We start from the raw sequence: 13,758 nt of genomic DNA, 5'->3' as shown, positions 1-13,758 counted from the left end.
TTTGGTACGGATAATCTTTCGTAGCGAGTTGTCCTTACGGCATGTTGTTTGCTAAAGAAGCCGTCAAGGAAACTGAAAACTCGGAATTCTAGTAAAAAAAAGCAAACTAATGGATAAATTTTGATATTTCTCATTTATTTATTCATCCCCACAATCGACAATGCCTTCTACAAATTGATCTTTGGTTCTAAATTGTATATACATCTTTATCGCTTCTAAAATATCATAATTATGAATGGTTAAGATCATTCATAATTACGTGGCTAGTGGTGCAAGTGGCAAATCCATAGGCAACTCTTTAACGCCACCACTTGCGTCATTTGCCCTTTGCGCAAGTTCCTCATTTGTTAAAAGAAGTGTGCCACTAGCCCACTATTATTAGTATTAGTATTACTCACTCTTTTGATATGTTTGAAGAAAGACAATGAACCTAGATTATTAGTATTTTCATTCATTCCCTTATTTGGAACCACCCCAACTTCTACTATTTCACTCCCAGCCTGCCATTGCCAATTTGCCGTGGATTATAGCACCCAAATCCCAATAGTTGATCAAGTGGACATTTTTTTTTACTATATTTAAATCTAGTTAGTGCCATCTTCTGTAAAATATAAAGACAGGAAGCTACTTTCGGGCGTGGTCACAGGTATCATGTATGCATAAATAAAATTGAGGCCCAGAATAAGAGGCAAACAATAGGAATAATAATTTATTCACGAATGTTACTGTCAAATCTAATGAGAAGAATAAAAGTAATAATAATAATAATATTACAATAGACAAGCACAAGCTGTAATAGCTTGTCCATTGACTCTCCACCGCAAAATCTACTTTTTGTGATCCATACCGACAGCTCAACTCAGCATTACAAACGCATCCACCGAAAGCCCAACACCATGAGAGCCCACAATCGCATTCGCAGTAATTATTATTACTATTACTATACTGCCCAACCAGACTCAGTAAATTTGTACCGCCACAACCACAACCACAACCTGAATTTGAATATTCCAAATGTGTCCTCTCTGTTGTTGTTGCTGTTGTTGTCCTTTGAGAATCCGAATATGCGGTGGTTGTTCCAGCTATTTCCTCTTTTGTCCTCATTAGACTTTCATATTCCGTACTTGTCCCTACTCTTCCTTCGTCCGGCCCACAACAAGAATTCCCACCTGCTGCTTCCTCTGTGTCACATGCAATTTCCAAATCCCTCACTACCACCCAACCATCCGATTCCCAATTTGCCCCTCTGCTTGTTGCTAATTTACCAATTCTCTCTTTAGCAGAAAACTCTTCTTCGTCATCGCCATCATCATCATCTTCATAGTCTTCCTCGAACTCTGAGTTAACCCAGTCGAGTACGCAACGAGGTGACGTGTCGGTAACCGTAACTGTATTTGGCGGCACAGCCAATAGAAATGGATGCTGTAGCAGCTGATCACAGCTCCACCGCTTTCTCGGCTCCCTCCTAAGACACTTCTCGAGGAAATCCCGGCCGAGTTCCGACAACCGAGTTGGGAACTCAGGCAACTCGTCCGAGAATACGATTCGGCTTAGCGTGTGAACCCCGCGATCCTCCCACGCTGGCTTCCCGGTTATCATTTCGATCACGGTACACCCCAAAGACCATACGTCTGATTCTGGCCCCTGAGATTCCCGCCTAATTACCTCCGGTGCCATCCACAAAGGACTCCCTCGTGGCAGAATCGGTGCCTTACGCGTGTCTCCTGAGACCTCAACCGACGATCCAAAGTCGATGAGCTTTGCTAAACTGGAATTGGGACCCACCAAAACGTTCCTCCCCTTGACATCGCAATGAACAATGCCTTGTGAATGTAAGTACCTCAAAGCCGAGACCAAACACCAAGTGTGCGACCGTACAATTCTCTCGTCCACGTCGGCAATTCGTTTTGCCAAGTCAGCCACGGTGCCACCTGGCAAATACTCCATGTGCAAGTTCCGGTGCGACGTCGTTGGAGACTCGTAGGTGACATCGTCCCCAAGGAACCCAACCACGTAAGGCGAAGACAACGATCGGAGGATCCGAATTTCGTTCTCCAAAGCCTCCAATTGACTAACCATACCGGAATTTTGATCCACGGACTTCACTGCAAATACACGACCGTCCGATATGTTAACCCCGAGACTCACTGTACCAAAACTTCCTTTGCCTACACACTTCCCTCTAACCCAAGAAACCATGTTGATTTGTTCGAGTAAAGCTTATCAGCTAAGCCAATAGCACCTTCTAAAATCTCTCAAAGCAAAGCGGGTGTTTACTATGTGTCTTTCTATTTTGTGGGGGGTCCAAGCTAAGTAGCTGCTTATATATACACGGAATGTGAGCGCCTAAAATTTAGAATTTGGAACATATCTTCTAAAAAAATTAAAAATATTTTTGGTCCGACATGGAATTTTTCGCCAAAAAAAAAAAAGAAGGAAATTACAAAATGGATAATTTGATGAACGGTTTGATGACGTCGAAGAGGTTACTGGGGCAGGAACTGGTCGGTGTTGACGTTAAAAGTGATAGTGTGGGTGCGGGATTGAGGTTTGGAGAGATACTGGGTTTTATCCTTATCCCTCTTATAGCGGGGTTTATCTGGACCGTTGATTTGATGAGATCATGGTTTTTAAGTTTTTTCTTTTTTTACTTGCAAGGTTTGTCTTGATCCGGTATTGGATTGGTTTTACCAATTTTGACATGTGGTATATTCGTGGAAATATAGGATGGTTCGTGGAAGAAAGCATTTATTTATTTATCATTATTTGTTTTTTGGGAGGAAATTGTTATTGTCTGGGAACGTGGAGGCATACTAGCTAAGTTGCTTGTTGTATTACAGTACAAGATTATTGTCCTTAAGATCGGTTAGATTAGATCATTTTTTTTTATTTGATTGTCTTTGTTGGCTTCTTTGTTATGGAATCAATAGTTATCAGTGACATCCTATCTTTAATCAAAAAAAAAAAAAAAAAAAAATAGTTATCAGTGACGACCACTAACTATGAGGTAACATTTTGTTATTTACTGGTGATTATGATCTTAATTAATTTAGGACGGCTGTGATGAGGTAGTGTAGTGCTTGGAGAGTGGGGGCGTGGTGCAATGAATCAAGGGGTTCTATAAGCCTATCATGTCAAAAATCTAAGCACAAATAAAATAAAAATAAAATAAACACAATTTTTTCCAGTACGGACTCAGGTGGGGCCTAACTAGGGCTGTCCAGACAACCCGCATATCCGACCCACCTGACCGGACCCGAACCGTCCGCCACCCGATCCGATTACTCCGGCGGTCGGCAACAAGTCCTTACTTTTCAAAACCGATTCCAGCGGATTGGGTGCGGGTCTCTTCCTCCAATACCCGAGCCACCCGACCCAACCGCCATATAAATGGGTTTAAAGGTTTGAAGTTTGTTACTCTCAGTTCTCACTCTTAGTTCTTACTCTCACTCTCTCCTCTCAGTCTCACGATCTCTGCTACCCTTCGCCGATCTTGCTCGTCGTCGATTCTGCCTCTCCATCGTCAATCTCTGCACTTCGTTGTCGACCTTCGCTCTTCATCCACAATGTCCTAGCTCGTCTTCGCCTCCATCTCTCAGATTCAATCTTTCTATTTCATCTCGTAGGTTCATTTATCTATGGATTTGTGGATTTGTGGATCTGTTCTTTGGGTTTTTGTTCTTTGGGTTTGTGGATTTGTTCTTTGGGTTTGTAGATCTTCTCTTTGGGTTGTAGATCTGTTGATTTTGTTCTTCAGGAATCAAACTTATGCTTGATTTTTGTATTTCGTTCGAAATCAAAGCCGATCGCCACCCACCCACCACCTGATCCGACTTGACCGGTGGCTTTTCGCGGTCGGTGGCGAGTCTGGAATTTCTCCACTCGATTTGATCAGGTCGGTCGCGGGTTCGGCATAAACCCGACCCGGACCGACCCGTGGACAGGCCTAGGCCAAAGGGAGCCCGGGTCCTTGGGTCCAATTTTTAAATATATATTTTATTTTAGTAGTTGGGCCCCTTTCAAAATCTTAGATCTCATTTCTTCCCAAATTAGCCTAACTAACCTAACCCAAATAGTAACTATTCAACCCAAAAACTTGATAGAAACAATAAAAACATTCACTAAAAAAAAAAAAAAAAAACTATTTTACCATGAAAGAACTAAAAAATCATGTATTATTGGAGAAGTTAAAACTAAACAGTAAATTAGTATAAATACCAGTTGACTGTAACAAGTTTTTAAAAATAAAATAAAATATTTTATTAAGATTATATCTATTCTTTCAATTAAAAAACTCAATTTCTCTCTCTTCCTTTATTATTTTACCACGAAAGAACTAAAAAATCATGTGTCATTGAAGAAGTTAAAACTAAATTTTTTGCAACTATAGTAAATTAGTATAAATATCAGTTGATTGTAGCAAGTTTTTAAAAATAAAATACAATATTTTATTAAGATTATATCTAATCTTTCAATTAAAAAACTCAAATCCTCTCTCTTTCTTTATTATTTTACCACGAAAGAACTAAAATATCATGTGTTATTGAACTAAATTTTTTGCAATTACAGTAAACTAGTATAAATACTAGTTGATTGTAGCAAGTTTTTAAAAATAAAATACAATATTTTATTAAGATTATATCTATTCCTTCAATTAAAAAACTCAAATTCTTTCTCTTCCTTTACTATTTTAATGAGTTGTTCGTATTATCTATACTATATATAAGATGATTTCCCTCTTTCAATTGGATTTTTGTGTGGTTCAAAAATACCCTCATCAATGAAAGGTCATAAATGTCAAATAAAAAATTTTTATTTTGAATTCAAAAAGAGAATTCCTAAAATTTAGGATTTTTTTCCATTCACGTTCAAAAAAGAAATTACAGTTACCGCTTATCTTTAAAGTTTATCATTTTTATTTTTTTGAAAAATAAAAAAAAAATATTTCTAAATAATAATAGATGCAAATTATTAACCTTTACTAAAAATAAAAATAAAAATAGAAGAGCTTCTGAGCATGCGCGTGAGTGTATGCTCAGAGGCTACTTTTAAATGAATGATAAAAAAAAAGAACATTTGATATTGATTGTATTGTAAAGTGAGATAGTAAAATAGATAAAATAGCTTTTTGAAGTATTAAAAGCTAAAATTTTTAGCATTATTACTGTGAATGCTTTAACTTCAAAAAAAAAAAAAAAAAAAAAAATTCTTAGCTAGCCTAGTATTGAAAAAACATTATTTTGTTTTTGTTTTGTTGGTAGATAATTGTATCTTAATGTATTTAGAAATAACAATTTTGATAATTTTTTCATATTATAAGGATGCTTAGAGTTTTTTTTTTTTAGTCTCCGCTAGTTTAAAATCGTAAGTCTATCCTTTATTTTTTCCTTAACTCTCTCACATGGAAGAATATGATTAGTTAAAAAAAAAAAAAAAAAAAAATGTAGCGAGTTTATACGAAGAGAGACAAACCATTAATTACAATATGTGATGAAAAATAATTATAACGAAATTTGTGAATTATTTTATTAGCCGAAGGACTCCCATCATTTTGATTCCGTCGGATAAACGGGCAGCTAAAAGGAAGTGCCACATGGGATGTAGAGGGAGACAGACTTGGGTAGAGACCGGTGTTTGAAGTTTGAACTAACAAAAAGGATGACGTGGCAGAAAGCTGTAGGTCCACGTTGTAGAAAGTGAGAGTGAGAGAGAGGTAAAGGATTAGGATTTAAGGAAAGTAAAAGATGACTAGGGTCAATTTGATATGCGAGTTCAAATACATATTTTCAGTTTTTAAACAATATTATATGTATTTTTAATATTTTATACATGTTTTTACCTGTACATATTTTTTAAAAAATTAAAAATTATTATTTAAACCCATATACCACATCTAAGCCTGAATCCCACTACGCTGGTGCGTTGGGCCATTGGCATTTTGAGGTAGAATTCTACCAAAGTTGAAGTCGGTTGACGTGCACGAGCTGGCTCCAGTGGATATTATTTTTAAGATTAGGTTGATAATTGGTAGTATTCTATTATATTCAGAGTATGTTTATGGAAATTGGTTGCATGACATCCCTGCCTCAATGTCCATATCCATTCGTATCTCTACCGTCTACATAAAGATTAGGGTCACCCTTACATGAGCTCATAGGTCATATTACTTTTTTAATTTGACAGTTCACAGTTCCCAATTCAGTCCCCACTCCCAACTATCAGATTGGGGTAGCCCAGCCAATTTATGGATGATATTTCATTTTTTAAACACTAAGAAACTATTTTTTTCATTACTCCACAAAAAAAAAAAAAAAAAAAAAAAAAAAAAATCATTTCTTTGTACACAAAATGACCTTAAAGTGATCAATTGTCAATGGTGTTGCCACGTTGAAGGCTGATATGAAGAAAAATAATATATATATATATATATATAATTTTTTTTTTGTTTTAACCATTTAAAATAAAAATTTGAACACCCTAATGTGTATATATATTGTAGGGCCAGGGAACTTATGATCCGACCCACGCTCTATTAGGGCTCAGGGCCCATGCCGAGGAAGGAGCATGCTGAGGACGAATGATGAAAGGTCGAGGTGTCAAAGGGAACAGTTGAGGACGACCCTATCCTCGGCACTCCAGGACTTCAAGGGGAAGAGCAACGTCTCGAGGAAGGCTATCCCCAAACAGCCCCCTGAAGGGGAGGCGAGTAGAATGTGGCCCACGTGGGGGTACGGTGCAAAATTGGTTCAAGGTGAATACGCCCCCTCCGCATTGAATGCACCCGCCAGCATCCTGACCATGTTAATGAGAAAAGACGTCTGGACAGGGTGACTTCGATCATCGCAACTAACAGAAAGCAAGGAGGGACAACTGATGGGACGGATACAAAAGCAGGCGCCTGCCTGACCAACAAGTGGAGGGCTAAGATCAACCAAGAAGGGCTATATAATGTGAATGTTAATGCACCAAGAAGGGGGTTGGGAAAAATGGCCAAGAACCAGAGTCTCCCAACCCGCCTCCAGGAGAAAGACTCCTAGGGTGCACACGATTTTAATTACGTATGCCCACCACGAAAAACCCACTGTCTTGTGACCAAGGTCTAGCCTTTCAAACCCACGCTCTACAAATGATATTGTTTGAACCTTTTTACGTGCGAACCCAATACTATTACGGGTCGTTACAAATCGTGTCCTCACATATATATATATATTTATTTATATATATATCTTTTTTATTTTATTTTTATTGTGACCATCTAAAATAAAATTTTGAACACCTTAACTCTAAAAGCCGATGAAAAAAAGATAGGAAGATCTAACAAGAAACTAAGAATGCATAGCTGCACTGCAAGGCAGAAAAAAAGACAAAAAAGATGAGGAGAGAATACACGGTGAGGACTGAGGAGTATAAAGAAGCTGAAAATGAGATTTGAAATTAGATGAGAAAGGAAAGGAAAATATTGACACTAGAGAAGTCAGATTAGAAATAGACGTTCATAACAGGGAGAAGAACATGCTTGAAAGATTCCTACTTTACCAATATTGAACCCCAAATAAACCAGATTTGAGTTTTTCTTTTAAAAAAAATCTAATTTTAGTTGGAATTTTTTTTTTAAAAAAATGCTATATAAGTCTATAAAAAAGCCATTAAGTTTACTATTTAGCTTAATAATAATAATTGTTTTCAAAAAAAAAAAAATAATAATTAGTTTTTTTTTTTTTTTTTTTTTTTTTTTTTTTTGAGAAAGGTAAGCATATTTTAAACTACTTAATTGCTTATAATTTGTTAATTATAAGTGGGGTGTGGGCCACTTAGTGGGCACCAATTTACTCTTTATTTTTTACATTATATTAGCTTGTAACTTCATGCATATGCATGAATACACTTAAAAATATATAATAAAATGCATAATATAATTCATATATATATAATTTAAATACTATTGATAGTCATTTTTATATTTTGTTAACTCTTTAAAAAAAATTGTAAGGATATTATAAGGTATAAAATGTAAATTGTCCATTTAAAAAAAAAATTATTGTGAAGCATTTTTTTTATGATTAATTTATTTTAAACTCTTTGGTTTTTGTACTTAATAACTCATTTGGATGAATATTTATGATGTGGTCCCACATTTAATTTTACAAGTAGGAAATAAAACTCTTTAAGAATAAATAATTTCAGACACATGACACAAAATTAGAACTCTAATTTTAAATTCTAATTTGAGTTTCTCTCAGTTTCACTTATTATATATATATATATATATATATATATATATATATATATGAGGCAATGGTTGTGGGTCATGGAGAATAGGGAGTTAAGACAAATTATTTTTGATTGAATTGTTGTGTTGAATTCTATAGTTTAATGCTATAGACACAATAGAAATAATAAAGTTAAAAAAAATTACAAAGACCAATAAGTTGTCAAAGTTGACCCCCTAAAATAATTTGCTGGATCCACCATTGTCGACCATGAGTGAGATGGTTTGGTCTTAATTAAAAGCCACCACCCGTAGTGGTGGTGGCGATCTTGAGTTTGCCATAGTGACTGATCAATGAGTTTGAGAGAGTGGTTGATTGTGGGTTTAAAGAGAGAAGTTGCTAAAAGAAGCTTTGGTTTGGCTTTTGAGACCACTGCGGGTATTGTTGTTCATGGGTTCACTGCCGGTATCATTGTTCATTAGTCCGCAACTAGTATTGATTTTTTTCCTCTCCCTCTTAATCGGTTTGGAGTCATTTGACATTGTTTGTTTTATTTAAATGAAATGCACATGAGTTCCATTAGTATCTTAATGGGCAGATTGACAGAGGGCTCTATTTTGCACGTGTGTAGGTCAATGAGAAAACTGGCCAATATAAAAGTTTAAGGGGGTTTAGTAGCCACTACGCCAAAATTTAGGGACTTTCTTAGCATTTTTCCCAATATAATTTAATCTATAGTGAATTATCTAAATAATTTGCGGGTCATACTTTAAAAGTTTATTATAGAAGGTGTAACACATGTATACTAAACCAAAATAATTTAAATTCCTAAATCAATTCCAATCAGACCACAATACCAAAACCTAAATCATATTTTCGATTTAAAAAAAAAAAGTGGAAACAAACGTAGTTCTTACTAGTTGTTTGACAGTGGTAGGGATTTTGGTAGGAGGCCTAATGGTGGTGGTGGCCCTTAATCAGAACTCTCTCTCCCCCTCTCTCTGTGCCAACGACACAATGGTCTAACGGTGGGGGTGGATCGGAAATTGTTGAAGGACAGCCAGGTAGAATGAAGGATTGGGGGAAACGATGGATAGGAATTGGGGCTGGAAGGCTGAGAAAAGAAGGAGAAGGAGCTATGTTTGAATAAGAGAGTTAAAGAAGAAGAAGGAGATGAGAGTTAAGTCTATGTTTCAAAGAGAAAGTGAGTTTAATCGGGTTGAGTTTGTGTTTAGAAGAAAAAGAGAGTTGATTGGATTTTGTTTTGGGGAGAAAGAGATTTTTTTTTTTTAAAATACTAATGTGGAAAATTGTGAGTGCTTCAAAAAATATGCAGCAAGCTCTCACAAAGTAATAAAAAAAAAAGCCAACCCTTAGATTTTGTAGTATATAATAAAGATATATATTTTTAATTTTATATAAATTTTTAATTAATATACTAATTAATTAAATTTAGATTACCAATTTCATCATATTTTATTTTCGGATGAAAAGGTAGTGGAGACAGAGAATACAAACTAATTATAATAAAAATGATAATAAAGAATAATTAGTTGGTTGTGAAAGGTTGGAGTACGAGTGACGGAGGGATCTCTTTATTTGTTGGTGTGACTTGTTATGATCCATCTGTCTAATATTTGTGGATGTGCCGTGCGTCTTCAACCAGATGTTTATAAATGATTGCAACGTTAAGTGTTTTTTTTTTTTTTTTAGTTTTTAGGAGAAAACCACCTCAAGTTATCCGCAATATATATGATGGGATAAGTTAGAACAATCTCTTACGCGGCGTAAGAAAAGGAAAAGAGGATCAGAGTTGTCCACATAATTTTGTAAATAAAATTTTAACGAAGAAAAAAAAAGAATGTAGAATATAATTTAAAAATATATAATAAGGGTAAATTATAAAGTTGGTCATTATTCTTTACACCATATTTCAATTCATTATCTAACATTTCAATTGTGTCAATTTGGTCCCTAACATTTTCAATATTGTGTCGATTTAGTCCCTACTGTCATTTATTGGTTGGAAATTGTTGGTGTGGCTAACCGTCTATATAAAAAATTAGTTTATTACCACATCAACTGCCAACTATATTACCACATCAGATTATAAAAAAAAAATATAAAAAATAAAAACCCAAATTAAAATAGATTTGTATCACACACAGAGACACACACTCTCTCTCTTGTTAGTATCATCTCCATCTCTTTCCCCAAAAGAAAAAATCAACTTGCAATAGTTTTTTTTTTGTTGTTTTGTTTTTGTTTTTCTCTCTCTCTTTCAGTTTCTTGGCTGCCAAACCCAATGTAAAAATACTTATAATTGCTAGCCATCATGATTTACTTATAAAACTACCCATCTAAAACCCAAATCAAGACACCATTGACCAAACCCACGGATCTACAATCAATCCAAAACCACATTTTCCAAACCCAGCCATTGTGATCTCTCTCTCTCTCTCTCTCTCTCTCTCTGCCACCGTGATCGAACAAGCTGGCCTCTAAAGATCATGCCACCACCACCACCACCACCGACATTAGCTCCAAAGCATGAAATGAAACAAACCTACATCGGTGATGATGAACCTGAAAAGCAAATTGACATCAATCTCAAGGAAAACCTTTGCAGCTTAGTCCCATCCACATTAGCCTCAACCTTAACTCTCATGTATAAACTAAAAAAAAAAGATTTGAAAATTTTGCAGATCTGACCAAAAAGTTTGGTTCGACAATGGTTGATTTATTGATATTTTTTGAATTCTTTATTTTTTTTTTCTAGATTAAATCTTTTTGATAGTGTTTGGTTGTCAAAAAATTGATGTAAAATTAAAGCAAAGATGGGGATTTTCTCCATGTTTCTTGTAGTAATTGAGATTTTCTTTTGTTTATTGTTGTGTTTGGTTTCTTCAAAAATGAAAGACAACAAAAAGATTTTATATTTTTTTACTGAAGTTGGTAGAATTTGAATTGATATTGAAAAAACCTATACAAACTACAAAGAGTAAAAGGGAACTTTGGTCAATACCATGCAGTGGCTTTTTAAGTTCCAGAAAGAATACTTGAGTTGAGTTACAAAAACAACAAAATTGACATGAGAGAGAGAGAGAGAGAGAGAGATCTTATAATTTGGGTTATTTATTTATTTTTTTATAATATGATATGTCGGTATAGTTAGCAGTTAACGTGGCAATAAACTAATTTTCTATTTTTGCTGTTAGCCATATTAGCAATTTTCATCCAAGAGATGACGTAGGGACTAAATTGACACGACACTGAAAGGTTAGAGACTAAATTGACATAATTGAAAGATTAGAGACCAAATTGAAATATTGTGTAAAAAATAGAGACTAAATACGTAGTTTTCAAAATTATGAGGCCTCAACAAAAAATTAAATCTTATATTGTTTTAATCTGTATTTTAGGCTAATTTGGCCATAGCTTAATACAAGTTTTTAATCGTTTTCTCATAAAAAAAAAATTCGCATAAATTAATCCTTCAAATTCGGCGTAGAGATCTACTAATATCATATTAGTAATATGTGATAACAATTTGAAGTTATGTGATGTGGTTGAAAGAAATGCGTTCATCTAGAGAGTCGAAATATTGGCATCCAATATTTTAAGAAAATGGAATTAAAATATATTTTTATTTTTATTTTTGTATTTTTTTATTCACATTATAATTGAAAATGAAGGATTTTAATATTTGAACCCAACTTTTATGGAAGAACTACTAGACAATGTTGCCAAACTACAAATTAGAGTAATAAAGTAGGCAACTATATTCACAATGAGAAGTAAGAACATCAAAGTTTAGTACTATAAAAATATTTTCATAAAAAAAAAATTAATAAAAAGAAGTAAGTAATTATATCGATAAAGTTTGGTTCTAAACATATTTGACCCTCTTCAAACCTATTACCTAACAAATTTTAAGATTATTCATGTATATTATTTCATGAAGCCACTGTCTTCTTTACTTTTCTGCATTAAGTAATATGATTGTATGAGTTTAACCTAGATCTGAAAAATCAACCTAAATAACAAATTAGTTCATTAATTATGTTAAATGAATTTGATTTATAGTGGTCTAAACGAACTAAGAACAACAATAAATACTACGCTTCATCTTATATATATAAATATATATATATATATATATATATCCATATGATTAAAACTACACATAGACAATCTTATAATTCGTTATGTAATGTGTTGGAAAAGATAACTCTAAATATATTTTGAGTCAAACTTTTTCCTAATACAAAAAACATATTATACTTTCAAACGTAAAAACATTTAATTTTCAAAGAATTTGTGTTATATGTGATAAATAACAATTGTTTTTTTTTTTTTTTTTTTTTTTTGGGGGTTAAATACATGCGCATTGTATGATTAATGTAATACATATATGTCATACGCTATGTAATACGAATGGGAGGATTAGTGTTTATGTTCTCTTAATTAATAGAAAGCGGAAATGCTGACAGCCCCTTCTGGTGGTGTGGACTTATGTCGTTGGACAGTAGGACAAAAGATCAAACATTAATCGGACGGTCGACAATCCAACATGCATGAACAAAACGTTCCATCTTTTGCGGCTGACATGCAAACCTCACAGCACACTTTGTTCCTCACCTTCTTCTTTTTCTTGAGGTTCATGCATAACAAAATCCGCCAGTTGTTAAGAGCATCTAAATTGTCTGATGCATTAGTTTAACAAACCTTTCTTTTTGTAGCTTTGCATACCACAATATCTTTTATTTTCCTTTTATTCCCCACCCCCCCCCCCCCCCCCCCCCCAAAAAAAAATCATTGGTTCCGTACCTAAAAAACACCTATCTCATCATGGAGCACTGTGAGACCTACACATTCTTGAAAGACATTTCTCCTGTATATAAGATAATGATTAAGAATAATTACATTAAACCTACCTGTGGTTTTGGCGAAAATCACTTTGCTTATATGTGGTTTGAAAAGTATCACTTAACCCACCTGAGGCATGATCCGTTTGTTTTCCGTAACCTACCTTTGTTAAAATCAGGGATAAATGGGTATTTTTGCTCAAATTTTACGCCTCTCTTCTCCAAAAAAAAAAATAGCACAAAAATATAAGAGAAACAAGATCAAAAAGTGGTATTGGTCTCTCTCTTAATTCACATAAATCTTGAACATGAAGAACATATCAAAAAAAATAAAACCTAGATCAACTTGCACAAATAATCGAACTATACAATATTGCCCTTCAAAACAGGACTCTTGTTTCCTTTATTGCACTGAAGTATACTTCTTTCTTCGGCAGTACCAAGCCCCAATGTTGCCTAAGTAAACCCAAATAAACATCATCATTCACAATAATAGTCAAAACCCAGTTCAGGAAACCTCAAAATCTCTTCAATACTCACACGACACAGAAGATTTAAATCAAACACATCTCATACCATTTCTATGAATCAAAATGAACAAAATTTTTGAAACCCAATTCAAATAAAACTCAAACTCTTTACAAAAAGCAGCCAATACCAACAAAAAACATCAAAACCGG

At 34.3% G+C, this 13,758-nt stretch overlaps 1 protein-coding gene across 1 annotated transcript; it reads right to left on the bottom strand.

Annotated features, from left to right (window-relative positions):
* Positions 1–609: 609 nt before the first annotated feature.
* On the bottom strand, positions 610–2,512 carry LOC126689123 (mitogen-activated protein kinase kinase kinase 18-like). Its single transcript, XM_050384180.1, has one exon. It carries the CDS (start codon positions 2,197–2,199, stop codon positions 625–627), a length of 1,575 nt encoding a protein of 524 aa, XP_050240137.1. The 5' UTR covers positions 2,200–2,512; the 3' UTR covers positions 610–624.
* Positions 2,513–13,758: the final 11,246 nt, after the last annotated feature.

This window comes from Quercus robur, chromosome 1 (genome assembly GCF_932294415.1).
Source record: "Quercus robur chromosome 1, dhQueRobu3.1, whole genome shotgun sequence".
NCBI lineage: Eukaryota > Viridiplantae > Streptophyta > Magnoliopsida > Fagales > Fagaceae > Quercus > Quercus robur.
The sequence above is the reverse complement of the archived record's forward strand: the minus strand, read 5'-3'. Positions and strand labels throughout refer to the sequence as shown.

Bases quoted from the DNA above. Each gene is read 5' to 3' on its own strand.
- LOC126689123 (XM_050384180.1), bottom strand. From the start codon at position 2,199: ATGGTTTCTTGGGTTAGAGGGAAGTGTGTAGGCAAAGGAAGTTTTGGT.